This window comes from Carcharodon carcharias, chromosome 25, assembly GCF_017639515.1.
Source record: "Carcharodon carcharias isolate sCarCar2 chromosome 25, sCarCar2.pri, whole genome shotgun sequence".
Classification (NCBI taxonomy): domain Eukaryota; kingdom Metazoa; phylum Chordata; class Chondrichthyes; order Lamniformes; family Lamnidae; genus Carcharodon; species Carcharodon carcharias.
Window position 1 is genome coordinate 38,805,440 of NC_054491.1, and position 23,286 is coordinate 38,828,725.

The following is a 23,286-nucleotide window of genomic DNA, read 5'->3' on the forward strand; positions in this document are numbered from 1 at the left end:
GAGGAGATACCCTTTCATGCTTTTAACTGCAAAGTTCAAATCTTCCCCTTGCTGAGCAAACAGGGCTTAAATCAAGTGCTTTAAGGGCTCAAGGTGAAAAAAGTGCTCAGTTTATCCAGGACTGAAAATTGAAGGGAGAAAAAAATGAAGTTATACAAGCCTTGAGAAAAGATTATTTTCATTGTAGCTAATGTCACTTACAACTGCATTTTCAAATTCCAGTATGCAACCTTTGGCTCTCCACTCACCATGACATTTCTGCAGCTACCAATCTACTCAATCACACTTTCAGCATCACCATTGAGGTTTCTGCCTCTGTTAAAACCGTTGCTCTCTCTCTCATCCTGATTGTTGCACCGGTATGCTCATCTCCACTCATTAAATCCAAGGGTCGCTGACTTGAATACTTATGGTGGAGAGCTGGTTTAGACATTCAAGGCTAGACGTGGAGGACCATATAAAGCAGTTTTTGGGTCCTGCTCGCTTCTGCCAAAACTTCTCACTATTCCAAGATCATCCTGGAACATAAACATAAACCCCAGCTTCTCTTCTTCACTGTAAACCCCTCTCCCTTGCTGCTGCCACCATCAAACAACACGTGTGAGGAGCAAAAACAAAAACACCTGGAAAAACTCAGCAGGTCTGACAGCATCGGCGGAGAGGGACACAATTAACGTTTCGAATCTGTATGATTCTTCACCAGAACTAAGGAAAAATAGAAAATAGATGAAATATGAACTGGTTTATGTGTGGGGGGTGGGACAGGTGGAGCTGGAGCTTTTTGTTTTTTTCTAAAAGCTTTTTGCTTTTAAGTTTGAAGAGCACATGAGCTTCTTTATCACTAAGACTGAGACCATCCGATCAGCTGTCTCTGTTAATTTCCTCCTTTCCAGCAGCCTATGGACCCAAACTTCCTCTAAAACTCCTCACTGTCCTAACCCTGAACTCCCCTCTTTCTGTATTCTTTCTCCATTGTACCAAAGTCCTTGAACATATTGTCATATCCCAAACCTGTCTGCATCTTTCCTGAAACTCTTATGTTTCAAATACACCAGTTAGATTTTTGCCCCTGCCACAGCTCTGAAATGGCCCTCATTGAGTAACATAGGGAATAGGAGCAGGAGTAGGCCATTTGGCCCCTTAATCCGGCTGTGCCATTCAACTTGATTATGCCTGACCTTCTACCTCAACATCACTTTCCTGCACTATCACTATATCCTATGATGTCTTCAATGTGTAGAAATCTATTGATCTCTGTCTTGAACATACTCAGTGGCTGAGCCTCCACAGCCCTCTGGGTAGAGAGTTCCAAAGGTTCACCACCTTCTGCTTGAAGAAATTCCTCCTCGTCTCAATCCTAAATGGCCTGTCTCTTATCCTGAGACTGTGAAAAAGTTACATGACATCATATATGACTGTAACTGTGGTGGACTATCCCTCCTCATCCTTCTCAACCTGTCTGCTTCCCTGGATATAATTGATCCCTCCTCTTCCTCCAACATGTTTCCTTGTTTAACCAGCTGTGTGGTATTGCCCTCTCCTGATTCTATTCTGAGTTATCCATTCATAGCCAGAGACCTGACCTACGAAGGCTTCTCTTCCTGCCTCTTGCACGGTTACCTCTGGAGTCCCGCTAGGATCTACCCAAGACCCACACCTATATCTCAACTACATGTGGCCCCTCGGCAACAGCACCAGAAAGCATGGCAGGCTCCACCTCTATGCTGATAGTATCCAGCTCTAACTCACTACTACCTCCCTCAACCTCTCTACTGTTTCTCCATTTAATCCAGTGGAAACAAGGTCCTGTCTCTACACTGAGAACATTCTCCATTGCTTGGCATGACAATACCACTGTGCTAATTGGGATTGATTCAGAACAGGCCCCACAGCTAAAAATTGGGTATCCAGGGGTGCTGTGGGCAGCAGAATTGTATTCAACCACAATCAGTAAACCTTATGATTTGGCATATATCTCATTCATCCATCAATACCAAACCAGGGAACCAAACCTGGTTCAATGGGCACTGTATGACAGGAGCAGAACCAACCATACCTGAAAAGAAATGGTGAAAGTACTGGATACTGCAAAGTTGATGGGCCCTGACAAAATTCCAGCAATAGTACTGAAGGCTTGTACTTCAGAACTAGCCATGCCCCTAGCTAAGCTGCTATGGTACAGGTACAACACTGGCATCTACCCAACAATGTAGAAAATTTTGCCCAGGTATGCCCTGTCCATTACAAGCAGGACAAATCCAACCTGAGTAATTATCATCCCATCAGTCTACTCTCAAGCATCAACAAAATGATGGAAAGTGTCTTTGACAGTGCTATCAAGTAGCACTTACACAGCAATAACCTGGTCAAAGATTCTTAGTTTGTGTTCTGCCAGGGCCATTTGTCTTCAGATCTCATGACATCCATTGTACAAACACGGACACAATGACTGAAGTCAAGAGGTGAGTTGAGATCGACTGCCCTTGATATCAAGGCAGCATTTGACTGATTGTGGTATCAAGGAACCCTAGTAAAAACTGAAGCCAATGAGAATCAGGGGAAAACTTCCCACTGGTTGGAGTCATACCTCGACAAAGGAAAATGGTTGTGGTTGTTGGAGGCCAATCATCTCAGCCTCAGCCTCAGGACATTGCTACAGGAGTCTCTCAGGTCAGTGCTGTGGCCCAACCACCTTCGGCTGCTTCATCAATGTCCATCCCTCCATCGTACGGTCAGAAGTGGGGTTGTTAATTATTAATGCAGTGTTTGGCTCCATTCCATTCACAGCTCCTGAGATAATGAAACACTCCATGTCCGTATGCAGCAAGGCCTATGCAAGTCCTAACCACCCAATACTCCTTGCTGACCTACCTTGTCCCCGGTTCAACAAAACCTTGATTTTAAAATTCTCATCCCTATTTTTAAGCTCTTAAATGGCCTCATCCCTCCCCATCTCTTTAACGTTCTATGTAACCTTTTTGTGGCTCAGTATCAAATTTTGTTTTTTAAGACTCCTGTGAGGTATCTTGGGATATTTTATTCTATTAAAGGCATTATATAAATGCTTCGGTTGGTACTGAAAGCAACTCCTTCCATTCCCATAGCAGTATACCATCCCCAGGGAGGTCTGCCCTGGCAATAGTTTCTTCTCCAGTAAAATCGGCAGTCAATTTGCTATTGCCCGTTTTACACAACTGCTGAAGACCAATCTCAAACTGCAAAATCTGTTACCATCAGCATCTTGATTTATATGCAAATTAATGTGAAGGGCATTTTAAACCTTAGGGCCAAGAAATATAGACACACTGCAAAATTTTTTCAGGTGCTTAGTGCCTCCAAAGCCACGGACATGGCAGCAGGAAGCACAGGCTCATTCTAAATTGGAACTGCATCACCCACCATCTTGGCAAAGTTTAGAAACAAGAATCTCCAGTGTCCACAGCTTTAGACAGGCCTAATGCCTTCCTCAAGGCCTCCACTGCAAGATCGATTGGCTCGAAAAAGTCAGTGTCAATGCTGGTAGCAGTCAGGAAAGCCAGATTTTTACATGCAACCCAGCAGAAGTGTGGGTCTTTAAAAGCACCACTGCAGGCTGCAATCAAAAAGTTGTGTTTAAAATATACTTAACTGCTTGTGCAGACCAGGAGATGAGGAGAGATTCTCCTAAGCACAGATTCAAAGAATGCAGGTTGATTATGGATACCTTACCTCAGTCCCCCTGTTCCCAATCACCGCCACTATATAACAATCATGTTACCAACCCCACCCACCCCCAAAATCTATTCCTGGTTGCTCCTCCTTCCTCACTTACCTGAGGGGCTGTGGAGACATGTGTACGACCCAATCTATGACTGCAAGTTATCTGGGCTGCTCAATGCCTCAATGTAGATGTGACCAAAGGCACAATAATGGAGCTGCCCCAAGCTCCATGGGCACTGTATGACAAGAGCAGAATGAACCATACCTGAAAAGAAATGGTGAAAGTACTGGATACTGCAAAGGTGATGGGCCCTGACAAAATTCCAGCAGTAGTACTGAAGACTTGTGCTTCAGAACTAGTCAGGCCCCTAGCTAAGCCTTACTTGGGGAAGAAGGAGAAATGGTCTCAGGAGAGGCTGCAGGATGAGAGCTGTACTGGGGAAGAAGGGCACATGTTGATCTGTGCAAGTGGCCTCAAGATGCTGAGGGCTGGAGACACAGTCTCCAGAGGAGATGAGGCCAGATGGACATGGGAGGGTATGTGTGAGAGAATGGATGGTGATGTCCCTTGAGCTGGCAGTGATTGAGATGCCAATGCAGGTGTGATGGGCTTGAGTGTGAGTTTAGAGTGATAAGATGGTTTCCATTTGCTGGCTGCATGGATGAGATCACTCATCCTCTATCTGCATTGGATGGCCAACCTTTTTTGTGTAACCTTGGCACTGCTCACCACTGCCATCGCCTACCAAGCAGGAGTGGTAATGTAGGTGCCCATCCTGCAGCCAGAGTGGGGATAGAGGACAACACAGCTGGCCTTCTCGGCATCCAGAAGGTGCTCAAGGGCTGCAGTCTTCTTGCCTTTTGGAGCCATGTCTTCTTTGCTGCAGTCCTGGACTGGAAGCACTGAGCGCGGCTGGACTTTAAATGTGGTGCCTGGCGTGATGGAGCGGCGAGGTGATGGCTCGGTGGGTGGATGAGAGCCTGCCTGCCATGGAAACGGCGTGTTTCTCGAGAATGCATAAACAATGCGGTGGGTTTTACCCACCTGCTACCGCACTTAGTGCAGATCTGGGCCCATTCTGCCCAGGAAGGCGAATGGCAGATTGGCCTCCATTGCAAGGGGAATGGAGTACAAGAATAAAGATTGTGCAGGGTTGTGATGGGACCACATGTGGAATACTTTGTGCAGTTTTGGGCTCCACATTTAAGAAAGGAAATATTTGCGTTGGAGGCGGGACAGCGAAGGTTCACTAAATTGGTCTCTCAGAAGAGGGGGCTGTCTTATGATGAGATGCTGAGTAAATTGGGCTTATATTCTATGGGACTTTTTTGAATGACAGGTGACCTAATTTAAAGATACAGGATTTTGAAGGGGTTTGATAGTATGGACGCTGAGAGATTGTTTCCACTGGTCAGGGAATCCAAAACACGGGGGCACATAAGGGGCTGATTATTTGGAATTTACTTACTTTGTGAATCTTTGGAAACCTTCATCCCTGAGGGTTGTGGATGCTCCATCATTGAATACAGTTAAGGCTGGGATAGACAGAATTTTAGTCTAGCAGCAAATCAAGGGATATGGGGAGTGGGCAGGAAAGTGGAGTTAAGTTCAAGATCGGCCATGATCGTACTGAATAGCAGAACAGGTTCGAGGGGCCGAGTGGTCTACTCCCGAACCTATGCCTTGTGTTCCTGGGAAAACAACTAATCAGCTCACAAGCATAAAACACTTAGGGCGAAATCATCCCAGATTTGCACTAAGTGTGAGAGCGGGCGGGGAAAATGACATTCTCACGCCGTATCATCCCAAACCCCTGCATTAAATATGCATTCGCAGGAAACACGCTGTTTCGATAGGTGGCAGGCTCTCGATCACCATCACCTCACCGCTTCATCACGCCAGGTGCCATATTTAAAGTGCAGCCGTGCACACACCTCTCAGGGCTTCCAGCCCAGGACTTCCACACAGAAAACAGGACAGCCCCAAAAGACAAAAAACCTGCAGCCCCCCTGGTTTAGCAACGCACCCCTCGAGCCAGAATGTCGTGGGCAAGTGTATTCGATTTCCATCACTCTCTCTGTGTGCCCTCAGCACCTTTAAGGTGGGGCTGGCCCCCATCTCTTCAGCATCTGTGACCAGTGATGCTGTGCTCCTGAAGGGCTCAGGTGCCGAAGGTGGACAAAGGATCAGATGCTTCTAAAGTTTCATGGCTGCGTCTCTATGATGTGACCCTGATCATGGAGATCAAGTGAGCTACCCTCAGCCAGACAGGGGTCAGACATTCTCAGAGGTTGTGTGAAGATCAATGGATTGTCCTCACTGTGTGTCATCATCATCCTCCTGCAATTGAGCGACTATTAGGGCCTCCACTGTGTCTCCATGAAAAGAGCATTCTCACAGAGGGTAAGTGCGCTCTCATAAGCTAGACTGGAGTAAAATGTTCACAGATGCAATGTGAGGATATATGGTGTCTCCTCACTGCATGTTGTCATCATCCTCCACAAATCTAGCGGCAATGAAGGCCTCCTGAGCACATCTGCCTCATCTGGCCAGTGTGAGGACCTTTTCACCATCATCGTTGTCTTCAAGGACCTCCTCACCCTCATCATCATCGACGTCCTCCTCATTGGAGGGGACCTCCAGCTCCCCAATCTCCTCCTCAGCCAGCTCCTCCCCCATTGCAGCACCAGGTTGTAAAGGGCGCAGCAGGAGATGACAATGCGTGACACCCAATGCAGTCTGTATTGCAGGGCTCCACCAGACCGGTCCAGGCACTGCCACCTCATTTTCAGTATCCCGATGCTTTGCTCCACCAAGTTGTGAGTTGCAGCATGAGCCTCGTTATACCTTCGTCTGTTGCCATTTGAGGCCACCACATGGGTGTCATCAGCCACGTCCTCTGTGGGTAGCCATTGTCCCTGAGGAGCCATCCCTGCAGCCTCTATGGTCTATGGACCCTGGAAGACATCAGGGATCTGTGATGGACTGAGGATGTAGGTGTTGTGTACAGTCCCTGGAAATCGTGCGCAACCTGCAGGATGTGCTTGTGGTGGTCACACACCTGATGCACATTCAGCAAATGGAACCCCTTGCAGTTGACATAGTTGACCACTTGTTGCAGTGGAGATCTGAGCGTCACTTGAGTGCAGTCGATCGGACCCTGCACCTGTGCGAACCCGAGATCTGACTCCAGTCGCTCTTGCATCCTGGCTTTCCTTGTCCTGGGCAAAATGTACAAAGTTGTGTACCTTTGCGAAGATGGCGTCCGTGACCTCATGGATGCATTTGTGGATGGAGGCTTGTGATATGCCACAGAGGTCACCTGTGGAGCCCTGAAAGGAGACACTGGCGTAAAAATTGAGCGCCGCTGTCACTTTCACAGCCACTGGCAGTGGATGCCCTCCATATCCCCATGGCACCAAACCCTGGCAGATGTAGACATTAGCAGTCTTCGGTGACACTGGTTCTCGGTCATCTGCAGGAATGAGAGGCGATGTCTATAGATCCTGGATCTAGCTAGGTGTTGACCAGCGACGGCTTGCTGTGGCTCTTTAGTAGTGTGTGTGGGATCCCCAGTCGTCCCTCCTTCCTGAGGGTGCTGCTGTAGTCTCTACCCAGCCAGGCACCTCTGTCACTCTCTTCTCTGTTGCCTTTGTTCACTGTATGCCATGAGGCATACAGATAGCTTACCAGGCTCCATGCTCCAGATGTACTCCTCCTGCAGAATGAAAGAGAGACACACATGGGTTAGCTTGGGTGTTCTAAGAACCTCTTTTGGTTAAGTCTGAAGGTCCCTTAATGCAACCTACAGAGTACTGGCCACCACTTGGATGGCCAGAGTTTAGTGTGCTGCATGGCTGCCCAAAACTCCACCCACCTCCGCCCCACTCCACCTGACCGATTGGCAGCAGCTTTGCCCATTGGCCTGCTTGCTGTGCGCTCAGCTCAGGTGCAGCTATTCTCCTAACCCGCACAGCAAGGCTGCACTGTTAGCTTGAACCATGGGGGAGGCTGATCCAAACCAAAATGATGACATTGCAAGGGACTGTGAGCTCCTCCACCAGAGACTGCTCCATGACAGCTTTCACAAGGAGATTGTACAATATGTCCAGCAGTCCAACTGTTCTGCAGTCCACTAAAATGCTCATTAATGTACAGCCTGTGCCTGAGGAGTGAAAAGCTCTGGAGCACTTAGTGGCATTTTCTTGCCTCTGTGTTGCTTGAGTGGGCAGATATGGTAGAGACCCGACTCCTCGATTGTCAATGCACCTGAACTGTCTCAGCTGCGGAGGAATGGTCACTTTTTACAAGGTTTCCCTTGTGCACTACCTTCAACCGCAGGGCAGCCCTTGCCACCCCCCCTTCAACATGCCTCAACCTTGAAGTTCAACAGGCAACCCTTGCAAGTGCTGCGCTTTTTCATTGTGTACTCACCTCCGGGTTCCCCTCAGTTCCCCTCAAAGTGAAGCCCACCAAATGCACACTTTATATATGCTGTTGTGAAACATGTCGACGTGGGCGGACGATCCAGTGGGGCAGGATGATTCCGGCGTGCTGGCCTTATAATGATATGCAGATGTAGGACAATCAGATTCTCTACATCCAATGGCATGAAATGTGGCTTGCATCAACGGGCTGAGCGGATGATCGCAAACTGGTTTCACAATGTGGTGAAAACAATTTCTGGCCTTTTCACCATATTGTCCGCTCTTGCCGCTGAGCACACCCGATGCCAGCAGGCAAGGAAAATTCCACCTTTAGACACACTAACTGTATATCGTGAATCTAGTTAACTGAGACCCATGCAGACTGGGATCTATCTCACAATCTTCACCGGAGTTAAGGGTTCAGATTTTTGGCTCCTCATGAGATGGGAAATGGCTCAGAAAATGCAGAACATAGGCTGGGATTTACTGTCTCGCCAAAATTCCTTCCAGAAGTTAATGGACTTTCTGCTTGTTCACCAAACGCCCGCGAGGGTCCTACCATGGGCGGGACTGGAAAATCCCAGCTATAGTTTCTTCTTGCAGGAAAAACAGTGTTCCTGTGCCTTCCCAACCCCACACCATTTTCGTGTGGCCTTTTCATAGATTGGGAAGGCCTTGGATGCAAAACAATTAGGCACCTCTTCCAAGATTGGGGTTCCTATTGTGAGGACCATAGAAAATTGTATTTTCTTCCACACTCAATCTCCATGTGCTGGTACAGGTATTAGAGCCCAAAAGAGAGCACCTGATTGGAGAGTTTGTGATCACTGAGGGAAGACCTACTGAGGAGTTGGGAACATTCTCATGGGTAGGTGTAAAATGCTTTGACACCTTCAAATGTCACTATTAGATGCTGTATTGTAATGTAGATATTGTAATGATTTATCGTAGGATTTTGTCTTGCAAAGGTAAGTTGGCCATTACATTGAACACTATTATGTAAGTGTTGAGATGCATTTCAGTACTTTTTTTCTATTGCAGAATGTGTCATAATGCATCCAAAACTGTAGAAAAATGCGTCGGTAAACACATGCCTCTTGGCATGTTTGGTTATGTAATTTAGCTGTATAGACAAGCTCTGAATTTTAAAGAAAATTTCCCCTGCTTTTGAATGTTAAAAAAAATGTCTAAACACTTGTTCCCCTCATTTGATTGACAGGTAATCTGCTTTGAAATGGGAATGCAACATTGCCTGCTTTTTTCCCCAATGTCAGGGTCTTGTCGCTGTCATAGTTTGATTTGATAGCTGTGATGATTATGAATTATTGGCTGAGTTCCAAAAGCTAAGAATGATCTGAGCAAAGCAGGTGGTTCATTGACACATCTGTTCAGGGGAATGATTAACATTTTAAAGGTGTTGCAATAGCATGCAATAACAAAATACCTTTGATGTAGTTTCTGAGTACATGGCTGTCTGTTTACACAACTTAATGGAGGGGGTATGGGAAATCTGAGAGGGGCCATGGGGCGCATGAGGGTGCGTGGGGGTGAGAGTTAGGCTTCTGGCACCTTCAAATGATTTTGGGTAGCCAGGGTGCTATCTCTGAGAACCGAGGCAGGCCTTCTAACCAGCCTGCCTTCACATCCACATTCCTCCCGCACTCCATCGTGGCTCGCAAAGTGCACTGCAAACCCGAACCCTGCATGAAAACATGAAAATCCCAGGCAGAAATCAGTCATGAGTCGGGTTTGCATTGTGGAAGCTGGGAAAGGGAAGCTGTAATTCACAGTTTGTACCACCAACACTAAAATTCAGACCAAGGCTTTAGCTTTTCTACATTACCACCCCCAGGTGTGACATTGGTATTGTGCTTCAACTGCCCATCATATAAATCACCCGATTTTTACCTCAACTCATGTCAATCGATAGTGGGCAACAGGTTTTGCACCCTTGGGCACAAGCTGAATATTTACCCCAAAGTGATCCATCAGATCTGGTGCACTGACCATGGGCTGAAGTAATAATGTACATGGAAGGTGAAACACCAGAATGCCAATGGTTGAAGTGAAAGTCTTAAAGTAGAAAAGACAACTCACGTTGGATATCAATCGTGACTTCAGCTTCCCTCCCCTCCGGGACTGCTGCGTTCTTTGCTCTGCAGATGATGCGCTGCCCGTTTTCGATTTCGGATTGTGGGATGTGCAGGCTGCTGATGATGCTCTCTCTTTTCCCATCCTTCAGTAGTCTCTATGGGAGGAAGCAAGCCGAGTGTTAGCTGTGGCACAGTTGGTTATGCTCTGCCCTCCGAGTCAAAAGATTCTGGCCTCAAAACCCATTACAGCAATTCGAGTGCATAATCCAGACTGCCAGCAGTTCAAAGGATTTAAAAGAAATGGGAAAACTTTAGATGTAGATCAGGAGCTGGAAGCCCTGGAGCAATGCACAATCAATGGAGACAGCTTGAGTAGAAGGCTAAAGAATATTCAGTTTCACTGAAAAGAGATATAATGCCTCATATTTTAATATGTATCAGTGACAATCAGGATACCAAACTTATTACGATTGTGTCTTTTATTCAATTTACACACAGTCCAGGACAGAAGTTGGTAATAAAGATCCACTAGAGAGTTGAGCCCATGATCTAGGCTGCCAATCCAGCATAGTGCTGAGGGAGTGCTGTACTGCCTGAGGCACCATCTTTCAGATGAGATAATAACCCTAAGCCCAGTCTTCCATCTTAGGTGGACATAAATATCTTGTGACGCTATTCTGAAGAAGAGCAAAATACTGGGAGATGTTCCACCTGGATCAGCACTCCTATGAGTTTCAGTGCAATGACTGACTGTTCATCATCCTCGCTCCTAATGCCACTGACTTGCTCAAACAGTGACAAAATTCAGACAAAAATAAAAAGGACATGCGATCTGAGAGAACTACATTGTGTTCAAAATCATACCAGTTTAGGGGAAAAATTTTCCCCCATTGGGGTGGGGGTGGGGGGGAAGTCCGGGAGCGGGTGCAAGTGGGCAGGCTCCAAATCAGCAGGCCTGGGTGGGGGCGCGGCACTATTTTACATGGGTGGGCCAATTAAGACCCGCCCAGTGTGACATCTGCCAGGATCCCTGTGTGGGCAGAGAGGGATTCCCTCAGATGGGAGTGTGCTCTTTCACGCATAAGCACGAAAGGGCGCACAGATCCCCCTGAGGCTAAGTGCTGCCTCAGGGAGATCAGCTCCATTTTGAAACTTTTAATAAAGGAGTTTAAACATTTTCCCTGCCATGTCCCCTCATGTGACACTGTCACATGATTTGGGACCTGTCCATACCTTTTATTGCAACCTTTCATTAAAATTTAAAAACCCTCATGAAGCCTCATCCAGCCAGTGGACGAGGTTTCATCTTTTTTCACAAGCCCGCCTGGGCTCCTGGGCCTGACCGCCAACCTTAAAGTTGGACGGGCAGATGCATTAATAAGCTGAATTGGTTCTGTAATGGCCTGAATGGGCCGTTGACAGGACGGCGGGTGCATAGCCGAGTCAGGAAAATGTGAATGACGCAGGGTGACATCGGGAGTTCCACCCGACATCACCCCACGTCATTTTACGCTTCGGCGTGCAAGATCCCCCCCCCCCACCCCCCCAACACGGCGACGGAAAAATTCTGCCCAAGGTGTAGATAGATTTACTTTCTGTTCAAGATTACATCTGCTTTTCAGCATTCACCTCTTCAAATACCCTCTTTGTGCTGCACTTGATGACTGAGGCTTTCACTCTTCCCCATTCTCTTCCTCCTCCTTATCAATGGCCCCTTCCATTCTTCAACTAACCCTTTTATAGTGATTCCACTCTATATTCATTAACTTCCTTCAGATGGCGCAACATTAGTGCTCTCCTCACAATACAGTGGCTATATCACTACACCTTGGTTTCCTTTCTATCTCCCATGTCTCTTGCAAGTCCAAATAGTGACCACTTCTTCGCTCTTCTTACATTGATATCCTTGGCTTCAGAATATCATCGGAGCTCAAACTGAATCCTCACGTCTTCACTGTTAAAGTTACCTCCAAGAAACTTTAGGCAGGGAATTTCCTTAGAATTTTCTCTTACTCTTGCACCATTAATATAATTTTTCCAGCTGTGCAGTCGGAAATCTTATTATATTAAGCATCTGTGCAAAATAGCTTTAATCCTCTGTGGATTCAAGTCTTATTCAGGTGCTTTAGCTCATAATCTAAGCTGACACACCAGTATTGCATTAAGAGAGGGCTGCCGTTTCAGATGTGGTGTCTTTTGGATGAGGCATTAACCTGAGATCCTGTCTGTCTGTTTAATGGATATAAAAGATCCCGTGGCACCATTCAAAGAAATAGATTATTTCCCTATGACTGTTAATGCGATATTGCTGTAAGTAAATGAGCTGCCACATTTTGCCAATATAACGATAGTGACTACATACATTAGAAATTCTTCTTTGGCTACATTCTTTGGAATGTCCTGAGAACGTGAAAGGAGTTCTGTAAATGCAAGTTTGCTCTCTCTTTAGTTAATTTTGTTTGCTTTCCCTCTTCTAAACTTGTCCTTTCATCTTGTCTAATTGCCTCCACCACTGAAGCGGGTGGAGGTAATATTTTCACCCTGTTTGTTAGTCCAGAAATAATATAAATCAAAAACTAATGTGGATTTTAGCAAAACTTGGTACACAGATAAGGTATGCCTCAAGGAGGAACTGATTAGTTTTTGGCGAAGATGTGGATTGAGATCTGGATCCTGGATTTTTTTTAAAGGATCCATTAGCATTGGGAAGTTGTGTGAGTTGCCTTTCTTTAAGAATGTTGTGGATTGTGTTTTTTAGAATGTTGTGGATTGCTTTAGGATGTTGCGGATTGTCACAGCTGCTTTGGTGGAATTTGTTACAGCTGTCAAAATGCAAGTAGAGTTTTCAAGGCAGATTGTTGAATGTGGCCTCTTCAGTGAGATGGAAGCTCTTAAAAATATATATCTTTTTCAGCTTTGTAATTACAGAGCATCAACCTGGTAGGGAAAAGCCTCAAGAAAGAGCTGCATAATTGTAATTAGGTTGAGTTAATACTGTGTGGTGGAGGTATGCACTCTACTGAGTGCCCTCTTTATTTGTTCTTATTCAGAGTTTGGCCTCAACTGTTCCAACTGGTAGAAAGATCGTGAACCTGAGGGCACAGATTTAAGGCAATTGGTAAAAGAAGCAAAAGCGAAATGAGAAAAAAACATTTTCACACAGCAAGTGGTTAATGTCTGGAATGCACTGCCTGACAGTGTGGCAGAGGCAGGTTCAATCAAGGAATTCAAGAGGGAATTAGATGATTATTTGAAAAGAAACAATGTGCCGGGTTACGAAGAGCAGGCAGGAGAATGGCACTAAGCGAAATGTTCATTCGGAGAGCTGGGGCAGACATGATGGGGTGAATGGACTCTTCCTGCACTGTAACAATTCTGTGATTCAGTCTCCTGCTCCTCATGACTTGTCGGTTCCTATAATCTCTGAAAATGACAGAGATGAAGACTCTTGTTATGAGAACAACACTTGTCACTGCATTAGGAGAAGTGCAATAGTTCCCATTTCACACAATGTTATTTCGCAAAGCTGCAACAGAGTTGGATGGATTACTGGTGGTATCAAAGGCTGCAGCCTGCAGACTGATGTTTAGTTTTCCTGTCTGAATTTGCCACTCCTGTTCCTGTGGTCCAACTTGAAGGATTCTCCTGCCATCTCCAGACCTCCTCAACGTAGATTTCAAATGAGGTTTCACATAGCAACCAGAAAAGGGCATAGGAACAGCAGAAGGCCATTCAGCTCTCCCAGCCTGGTCTGCCATCCTGTAGCTGCTTTGCACATTCATTTACCCAGCCTTTAATCAATGCCCCTCAATTCTCTTATCTCACAAAATCTTCCCAATCCCAGCATCCACAGACTTTTGGGGGGAAACAGGTCCCGATTTCCTCCACCCTCTCCGTGAAAAGTTGCTCCTGATTCATTCTGCTTCTGGATTCCCCCACAAAAATAAATGGTTTTGCTGTGTCTATCCTTTCAAACCTAATTACAATTTTAGACATCTTGTTTAGGTCGCCTCTTAATCTTCTAAACTCAAGATCAAGAACATCAGCAATATCTTCAAATGTCACAACTGTACAGCCCAAAAAAATCTCTCTCAAGGCAACTGCAATCCAGCTCCTTTCAACCACAACAACTTGCATTTGTACAGTGCCTTTCACAGAGGAAAACATCCCAGGGTGCTTCATAAGAGCATTACCAAACAAAATTTGATGCAGAGGCACATGAGACATTATGACAGATAACCAAACGCTTAGCCAAAGGTTTAGGGCAGAATTTTCCATGCCCGCTGGCGGTGGGCGTGATTGATGGTGTGAGCGGACAATATGGCGCAATTGTTTCACGACGTGAAACCAGTTCACGATCATCCGCTCAGCCTGCCGACGGAGGGCCATGTTTCCCAATATCGGGCGTTGGGAACCTTATTGTAATAGATCAGCACATCATTATCAAGCCAGCCCGCCGGAATTGTCCCCTCCCAACGGATTGTCCGCCCACGTTGGTAGGAAATTACGCTGATGTGTTTCACAACAGCACATATGCGACGTGTATCTGGCGGCCTGCACTTTGAGGGGAATTCTGAGGTGAGTACACAGTAACGTTGCACAGCGCTCCCCAGGGTTGCTGTTGGACTCGAAGCTTGAGGGGCGGTGGGTGGGTCAAGTTTAAGGGCAGCCCTGCTGTTGAGGTGACTTATGTGGGGGTGGGGGTACCCCAAGGGCCTGCTGTTGAATATAGCACACAAGCGTTCAGGGCGGGGGTCAGGGTGGGTGAAGGAAGTGGCCAAGCATTAGGGAAACCTGTAGAAAGTGATCATTCCTTTGCAACTCAGATAGTTCGGGCGCAGCCACATTGATGTGATCTGAGCCGGGCTTCTAGTTTCTGCCCACTCAAGCAATGCAGAGGCAAAGTGCCACCAAACACTCCAAAGCTTTTCACCGGCCCGCTCACCCTCCTGGCACAGACTGCAAATTCATGAGCATTTTAGTGGATGGTGGGGCAGTTGGACGACTGCACACGTTGTACAATCTCCTCACTAAAGCTGGACATGGAGTGATCACTGCTGGAGACGCTCACAGCCCCTTGCAATGTCAGCATCCCGGTTTGGACCAGTCTCCCCCATGGTTCAAGCTAACAGTGCAGCCTTGCAGTGCGGGGAGGAGAATGCCTGTGTCTGAGCTGAGAGCACAACATGCAGTCCAGTGGGCAAAGCTGCTGCCAATGGGTGAGCTGGGGTGGAAGTGGTGGGGTTTCAGGCAGCCATGCAGCGCACTAATCTCTGGCCCTCCAAGTGGTGGCCTGCACTCTCTGGGGTGCGTTAAGGGGCCTTCAGACTTAACCAGGACCGGTTCTTACTACACCAATGCTAACCACATGTCTCTCTTTTATCCTGCAGGAGTATAATCAGGATCATGGAGCCTGGTAAGCTAGCTTTATGCCTGATGGCCTACAGAGCATGAAGACGACAGAGGAGAGAGCGACTGAGGCTCCTGGCTGCGGAGAGGCAGGAAGAAGGGGCTGCTGGGGCACCCACACACGCTGCCAGGAGTGACACCGAGACATCACTGGTCGGCACTTAGCGACATCCAGAGTCTATAGACACCGCCTGTCATCCCTGCAGATGACCGAGAACCAATGTCGCTGGAGACTGCGCATGTCTAGTGAACTGGTCAGACACATCTGCCACCTGCTGCAGGACTTGGTGCCACAGGGACATGGAGAGCATCCACTGCCAGTGGCTGTGAAAGTGACCACGGTGCTCAATTTCTATGCCAGTGGCTCCTTTCAGGGCTCCACAGGTGGCCTCTGTGGGATCTCTCAAGTCTTCACGCACAAATGGATCCATGGGGTCATGGATGCAATCGTTGCGAGGGCAACAACTTTGTGCATTTTGCCTGGGACTGGGACGGTCAGGATGCAATGGCCACTGGATTTGCCCGGATCTCTGGATTCCCACAGGTACAATTTACTGCACTCATGCTCAGGTCTCCATCTCAACACACGATGGACCACATCAACCGCAAGGGCTTCCACTTACTGAATGTGCCACTGGTGTGCGACCACCACAAACACATCCTGCAGGTCTGCACATGGTTTCCAGGGAGTGTGCACGACGCCTACATTCTCAGTCAGTCACAGATCCCTGGCGCCTTCCAGGGTCCACAAAAGCTGCAGAGATGGCTCCTCGGGGACAAGGGCTACCCGCAGGGGATGTGGCTGATTGACACCCGTGTGGTAGCCTCAGACTGCAACAGAATGAAGGTACAATGAAGCTCATGCTGCAACTTGTAACTTGATGGAGACGATCATCGGGATGCTGAAGATGTGGTTCCTGTGCCTAGGCCGGTCTGGTGGAGCCCTGCAATACAGTCCGCAGAGTGTGTCACACATCGCCGTCGTCTGCTGCGCCCTTCACAACCTGGAGGTCTAACAGGGTGATGAGCTTCCTGAGGAGGAGATGGAGGAGCTGGAGGTCTCCTCCGACGAGGAGGGTGCCAATGAGAATGAAGGTCCTTGGAGGTGATGATGACAGGGTTGAGGCTCTCGCACTGGCCAGAAGAGGCAGGTGCACTCGGGAGGCCCTCGTGGCTGCTAGATTTGTGGAGGATGATGGTGACAGCAGTGAAACACTCCGTAGATCTTCACATAGCCTCTAAGAATGTCTGACTCCTGGCCGGCTGAGGGCAGGGTCATATCATAGACGCAGCCATGAAACTTTAGAAGCATCTAATCCCTTTTCCACCTTTAGCACCTAAGCCCTTCAGGAGCACAGCGTCACTAGTCACAGATGCTGAAGACATAGGGGCCAGCCCCTCTTAAAAAGGTGCTGAGAGCACACAGAGAGAATGAGAGAACTCTCTGGTGCCTGCCCACTACATTCTGGCAGCAATGACCAGCACCGCCGAGGTGCAGGCATCAGTAATGTCTCCAGGGAGTGTGAGGCTGGACCATCACTTTGGTCTGAAGGCCGCATAGAGCACAGGGAAGAGGCCCTGGACTGAAACACCTGCTTTATCTTGTGCAGGAACAAAGGTTTCACATCTGAATGCTCATCAGAACAAGGAGCCATAGGCAGGGAGACATTCTTGGGAGTTTATTAATATTATGTACAAATGATCAACACCCATGCCCAGGCTGTGCAACTAATTCTCTTTAACTCTCCTAACCTTGCTGCTACGTCTTGTTGCTCCCCGGACATCCACAGCAGAGGTGGAGGCAGCCTGCTGACTGTGATGTCCTGTCTGTGATGCCCTTGGTGGGCACCCTCTGGAGGGCCCCATCCTGCTTTCGGGGTCCTCGGCCTGTGGAGTTGTAGCTGCTGGGGTCAAAGGAAGAGGGGATTTGGGTGGGCCGACACACCCGGAGTCACCTGGGTGGATGGCCGCGGGATGTGCACTTGCTGATGATGCTCGCTATGCCTATCCAAGGGCACCAGACTCCTTGAAAAGAAGGGGTAGCTGGAGTGAGATCAAGCTGCCCTACACCCCTTTCACGTACACACTGTTTGAGGCCAACTATGGCATCATTGATGGGGTTGAGCCCACGCAGCAGCGCAGGAGTGAAGTCCTGGACCAAGGTCTCCATGGCGGCTGCCATGCTACCAGTGTTGACGTTGGTGCATTGGCATGCTGGCCCTATCACCTCAGAGTGAAGGCGGATGGGCTCCTCCATCGTGCCTTGCAATCTGAGGAGTGCAGCGGACATCCCTTCCTGATGTTCCCAAGCTTGCCTTTGCAGCTCCAGCAACTGAGACATGGTTGTGTCCAGAGGCTCATCATCTGACTCGGACTCAGCAAATTTCTGGCCTCCAGCAGTCCTCTGAGTGCTGGAGATCTGGGAATTCCCTGTGTCCACTTGCTGTGGATCAAATAGTGCGATGTGCTCACCAGATTGTGATCGAGGCTATTCTAAATCTAGGTCGCACTGAGGTGTGTGTCTCTGCGCTAATAGAGGGTGTGGGTGAGCGCTGTGACAAGTCTTCAAGGAGGGTGCGTCCAGATTCCTCTTCAGAGGTTCCTTCAAGGCTTGATTGGAGGCCCTGGATCATGGACTCTGTCGGCTGTTTGGCAGATGTGCCTGCGAAAGCAAGGGGAGATAATTAGTGCTTGGCAGTGGCCTGTGAAACAGGACACATCACTCACAGCACGGTTGTCTTGTGTATGTTGCACTGCTGGATCCTCACTTGGTAGAGCAGCGCTGACCTCACCGTCAGCACAGGAACAGTCCAGGTCCTCGCCGGCCAGCTGGATGGCTCTGTTTTCAAAGTCTGCGAGGACCTTGATTCGGGCATTCCACCACCGGTCTGTGACCTCCCTCTTGTTGTGAGGCAGCTTGTCCTGCATGAATAGAGATGGAGAGAGTGAAAGCAGGAAGCTGCCAGGCCAGATGATAAATATGACTGGTGTGTCTTTATCCCCTCCATGGGACCATGAAGGTGTGTGTGAGAGAGTGAATGGTGATGTCCCATGAACTGGCAGTGAGTGAGATCCCTGTAGGTGTGTGATGGATTTGAGTGTGTGTGAGTTGAAAGTGATGAGAAGAGTGACTTACCCTGGCAGAATGGAAGGGATCATTCATCCTCTTGAAGAACTGGGTGGCTGTCCTCTTTTGAAGCACGTTGGTGTTGACCATGGCTGCCACTGCCTCCCAAGCTGGGTTAGTACTGTTGTTGCCCAACCTGTGGCCAGAAAGGGTGTAGAGGACACCCTGGCAGGCCTCCACGGCATCCAAAAGGCGCTCGAGGGACATGCCGCTGAACCTGGGAGCTGCAGTCTTCTTCACTTTCAGAGCCATGTCTTCTGTGCAGCTGTGGTGGTCTGGAAGCGCTGAGATGTGTACTTGTGGCTGGGCTTTAAAAAATGGTGCCCGGTATGATGCAGCAGTGGGGTAATGGCGGGCAGGCAAATGTGAGCCCGCTCACTATGGAAAGGGCATGTTTCCCAGGAGTGCATGAATAATGTGGCGGGTTTGGGACAATATGGCTTGAAAACCCACCATCGTGGCTGGTGGGTAAAACGCTGCTACACACAGCACAAATCTGGAAAAATTCTGACCTTAGGTTTTGAGAATTGTCTTAAAGGAGGAGAGAGTGGGGTAGAAGCAGAGAAATTTAGGGAGGGAATTCCAGAGCTTAGGGCATTGGCAGCTGAAGGCACAGCCACCAATAGTGGAGTGATGAACTCAATTGAGGACAATGTGTGCAATGCATTGTGTTTCATGTCTGTACCGTTGATTTACTGCAACCTAAACCAATGGAATTAACATCATCTCTGTCTGCTGACTGCAAAGGTCCAATGTCAAATGAGTTATGGAATCTCAATATGGTTCCTAGTAGGCACAGGCCTAGGGAGAAAACTGCCCCTCGCGCAGCCATCTCAGCCAGTGGATCGAGTGGCTGGAGCGGTACTGGAACAGGATCATTATTAACCTTGTCTGAGGTTTTGAAATGTGACGTAAGTCCTGAGCAGTATGAAAGTAGCTTTCCTCAACATTCAACTATGATGCGTGTTTTTGGGTTTTCGATGTGGAGCCTGAGATGGAGGAGAGTTCATTCCCCAGCACTAACATCCCGCAGTGATCGCTAAGTTCATGGAGAAAGAAAACCCAGGAAGATTGTAGGTTAATTTAATGTTAAAATGAGAGCTTTTTAATCAGCTACATTCAGCTGTGTCAGCTTTAGACTGTCACGTCAGAAAAGAAAAACTCAAAAACAGTAATGAAAGACAGATGCTGTTGAAGTCCACAGCAGTTAGATTGCAAATTTTCAGTATTTCTGATTTTCTTGTGACTGTTGCAGAATCTACATATATAAATTGACAGAATGATTTGTCCTTTCAGGTTGCTGTGGGTGAGGTATGATATTGTTAGCACCCCCCTACCCCATCCAAACACACTCAACACCACCTCACCCAATCCACCCTACCACACCCAGTTCTTCCTTATTCTCCCATTCTGCTCTCCCAACTCTGTCCCAACCCACTCTCACCATACGCCACCCCAACCCATTACACACCCCTCTCTATCCATCCCACTCATCCCCACCATGACTAATCTAATTCCAATTCATCACACACAATCCCAACCTACCACGCTCAACCCACCTTACCTGATTCCATCCCTCACCCCACCATACTACACCCTATCCAATTCCATCCCACTCCAGCCCAACCCGACCCACTACACCTTACCCCATTCCAACCCACCCCAGCCCCACCTCACCCTATCCCAGTCCACTCCACTGCTTACCCCAATTAGTTTTCCTTTTAAAACCTTTATGAGGCTACTTGTCACTATGGCTGTTCTCCTCACCTTTATGTAGGTGGCCCCTTTCAGGGGCTCTCCATCTCGTATCCAGGTGATGACAGCTGCTGGCTTGGCATTGTCTGCACGACATGTTAGGTTCAGAGAGTCTCCCACTTTCAGGCTAACGATGGGCCCACTGCTGATGACTGGATTATCTGGAGGTACTGCAACAAACGGAGAAAAATACAAGCACAAAATTACTGCTCATTGACAAAGGCATCTCAGCGCCCACAAGTTTAGTAGTTTCATCACTATGACTAGAGTTCTCAATATTATTATAGACCTGAAGCTCACTTACAGCCTTGACTTCCACCAAACACCAAGACAATCCCTCTATTACCCAGTGTCACTCACTGCCAATCCCTCCATTACCTACCATGCCATTCACTGCCAATCCCACTATTAACCACTGTGTCACTCACTGCCAATCCCACTATTACTCACTGTGTCAATCACTGCCAATCCCACTATTAACCACTGTGTCACTCACTGCCAATCCCACTATTACCCACTATGTCACTCACTGCCAATCCCACTATTACCCACTGTGTCACTCACTGCCAACCCCTCTATTACCCACTGTGTCACTCACTGCCAATCCCACTATTACCCACTGTGTCACTCACTGCCAATCCCACTATTACCCACTGTGTCACTCACTGCCAACCCCTCTATTACCCACAGTGTCACTCACTGCCAATCCCACTATTAACCACTGTGTCACTCACTGCCAACCCCTCTATTACCCACTGTGTCACTCACTGCCAATCCCACTATTACCCACTGTGTCACTCACTGCCAACCCCTCTATTACCCACTGTGTCACTCACTGCCAATCCCACCATTACCCACTGTGTCACTCACTGCCAACCCCTCTATTACCCACTGTGTCACTCACTGCCAATCCCGCCATTACCCACTGTGTCACTCACTGCCAACCCCTCTATTACCCACTGTGTCACTCACTGCCAACCCCTCTATTACCCACTGTGTCACTCACTGCCAATCCCGCCATTACCCACTGTGTCACTCACTGCCAATCCCACTATTACCCACTGTGTCACTCACTGCCAATCCTGCCATTACCCACTGTGTCACTCACTGCCAATCCTGCCATTACCCACTGTGTCACTCACTGCCAATCCCGCCATTACCCACTGTGTCACTCACTGCCAACCCCACTATTACCCACTGTCACTCACTGCCAATCCCGCCATTACCCACTGTGTCACTCACTGCCAATCCCACTATTACCCACTGTGTCACTCACTGCCAACCCCACTATTACCCACTGTGTCACTCACTGCCAATCCCACCATTACCCACTGTGTAATTGTGTTTTCTTCAAAGCCTCGTGCCACTAGCCTGGGGATTAGCTTTAGCTTTATAAGTCCCATCAGGAACCACATTTTCTGTGCATATCCATCCATGAGACAGAGCTGGTTGTCCGCTATCTGGCACCACTATGTATGCCCCAATTTCTTTTGCAAACTACGTAGTTCTTGTTATTTGGCATCCTTTATTAATTTATCGTCTAATTTGTTTGAAGCTACTAAGACTTCTCGATCATATGGGCTTCTGCTCCTTGTAGCGATACCAGACTGTGCCATATTCCTTGACCTTGTTAAGCTGCACCCTCTCGCTTGCCTTCTATCATGCTCCAGATTGTTACTGTTTTATCTCTCTCTCCCATTTATAGATGTTCTTTCAACAGTTTGCGATCTCTTCCTAGAGGCATGTTCACTTCCAGAAGCACTGAACTGATACTGCGTTTCTGTGGCTTCCATTTTTGTATTTCATGTTCCCAATCCATAGGCCTAGCCTCCTGTCCTTTGTCTCGTACATTTAACCAGTTTTTATATTTTCCAGGGCCTTCCCTGCTCTACCTCCAATCGTCGAATCCTGCCATTGACTGTGGCCCCTTCTGGCAAGTATGTAACTTTAGTGCCAGCTTTTGGCAGTTGTCCTATGGGACAAATTGCTTCATCTTCTTCGTCCGAATTACTGTCTCCATCTTCAGATACCCTGTCAACTTCAGCTACCTGGTCCACACAATCATGCAACATATGGGTATGAGAAGTACATGGTTCCTCCTCCCTTCCTACACTTCCTGAACCCCCAAATTTGTAGTCTGCGCCAACTAACCTTGATGAGTGCCCTCGAATAAACTGGTTCCCATGTTGTAAAATGACTGTTTTACCATCTTTACTTGTAATCTTTCCCAGGCCTTTCCACTTAAGTCCCTCTCTTATAGTATACCATGTCACCCTGATTGAAAATAGTTTCTGATGGTCCTACATTGTGCCTTAGAGCTCACCGAATTCTTTGAAACTTCAGCTTTAAGGGACGCTCTTCTACTCGTGTGTAGTGTGTCTAAATGCTCAGAAAAGGTAGAGCTAATCATAGTTCCCACCCAAGCTGGGGGATGCTCACTCAGGACTGAAGGAATTTTTGGATTTCTACCAAAAAATCAACTGATGTGGACTGTAGCCCCAAACCATCTGTAGTGAATTCTTGGTCTGGGCAGCCCATACTGGAGCTGATGTTAATTTACAGTTTGGTCTATCCACCAATGTTTTACGAAGTATCTCATCTATAGCCACGTGATTCCTTTCACACACTCCGTTACTAAAGGGGCTCTCAGCTGCAGTATTCATAACTATTATATTCACATTTTCACACATATCCCAGAACTCCTCCTCATTATCAGTGAGGGATTTCGCTGATGGTCCCATTCCGGTCCCTATCCTCTTCTCCATTACCTGATCC

General features: G+C 47.8%; 1 protein-coding gene across 1 annotated transcript in view; it reads right to left on the reverse strand.

The window, feature by feature from the left end:
* kirrel3a (kirre like nephrin family adhesion molecule 3a) overlaps nucleotides 1-23,286 on the reverse strand; it is a 259,729-nt gene that overhangs the window by 106,012 nt on the left and 130,431 nt on the right. Inside the window, exons 4-5 of the mRNA XM_041174294.1 lie at nucleotides 20,524-20,681; nucleotides 10,225-10,375 (exon numbers count right to left, since the gene is read on the reverse strand). Of these exons, the coding sequence (XP_041030228.1) occupies nucleotides 10,225-10,375; nucleotides 20,524-20,681 (309 nt within the window). The remainder of the gene's footprint in view (nucleotides 1-10,224; nucleotides 10,376-20,523; nucleotides 20,682-23,286) is intronic.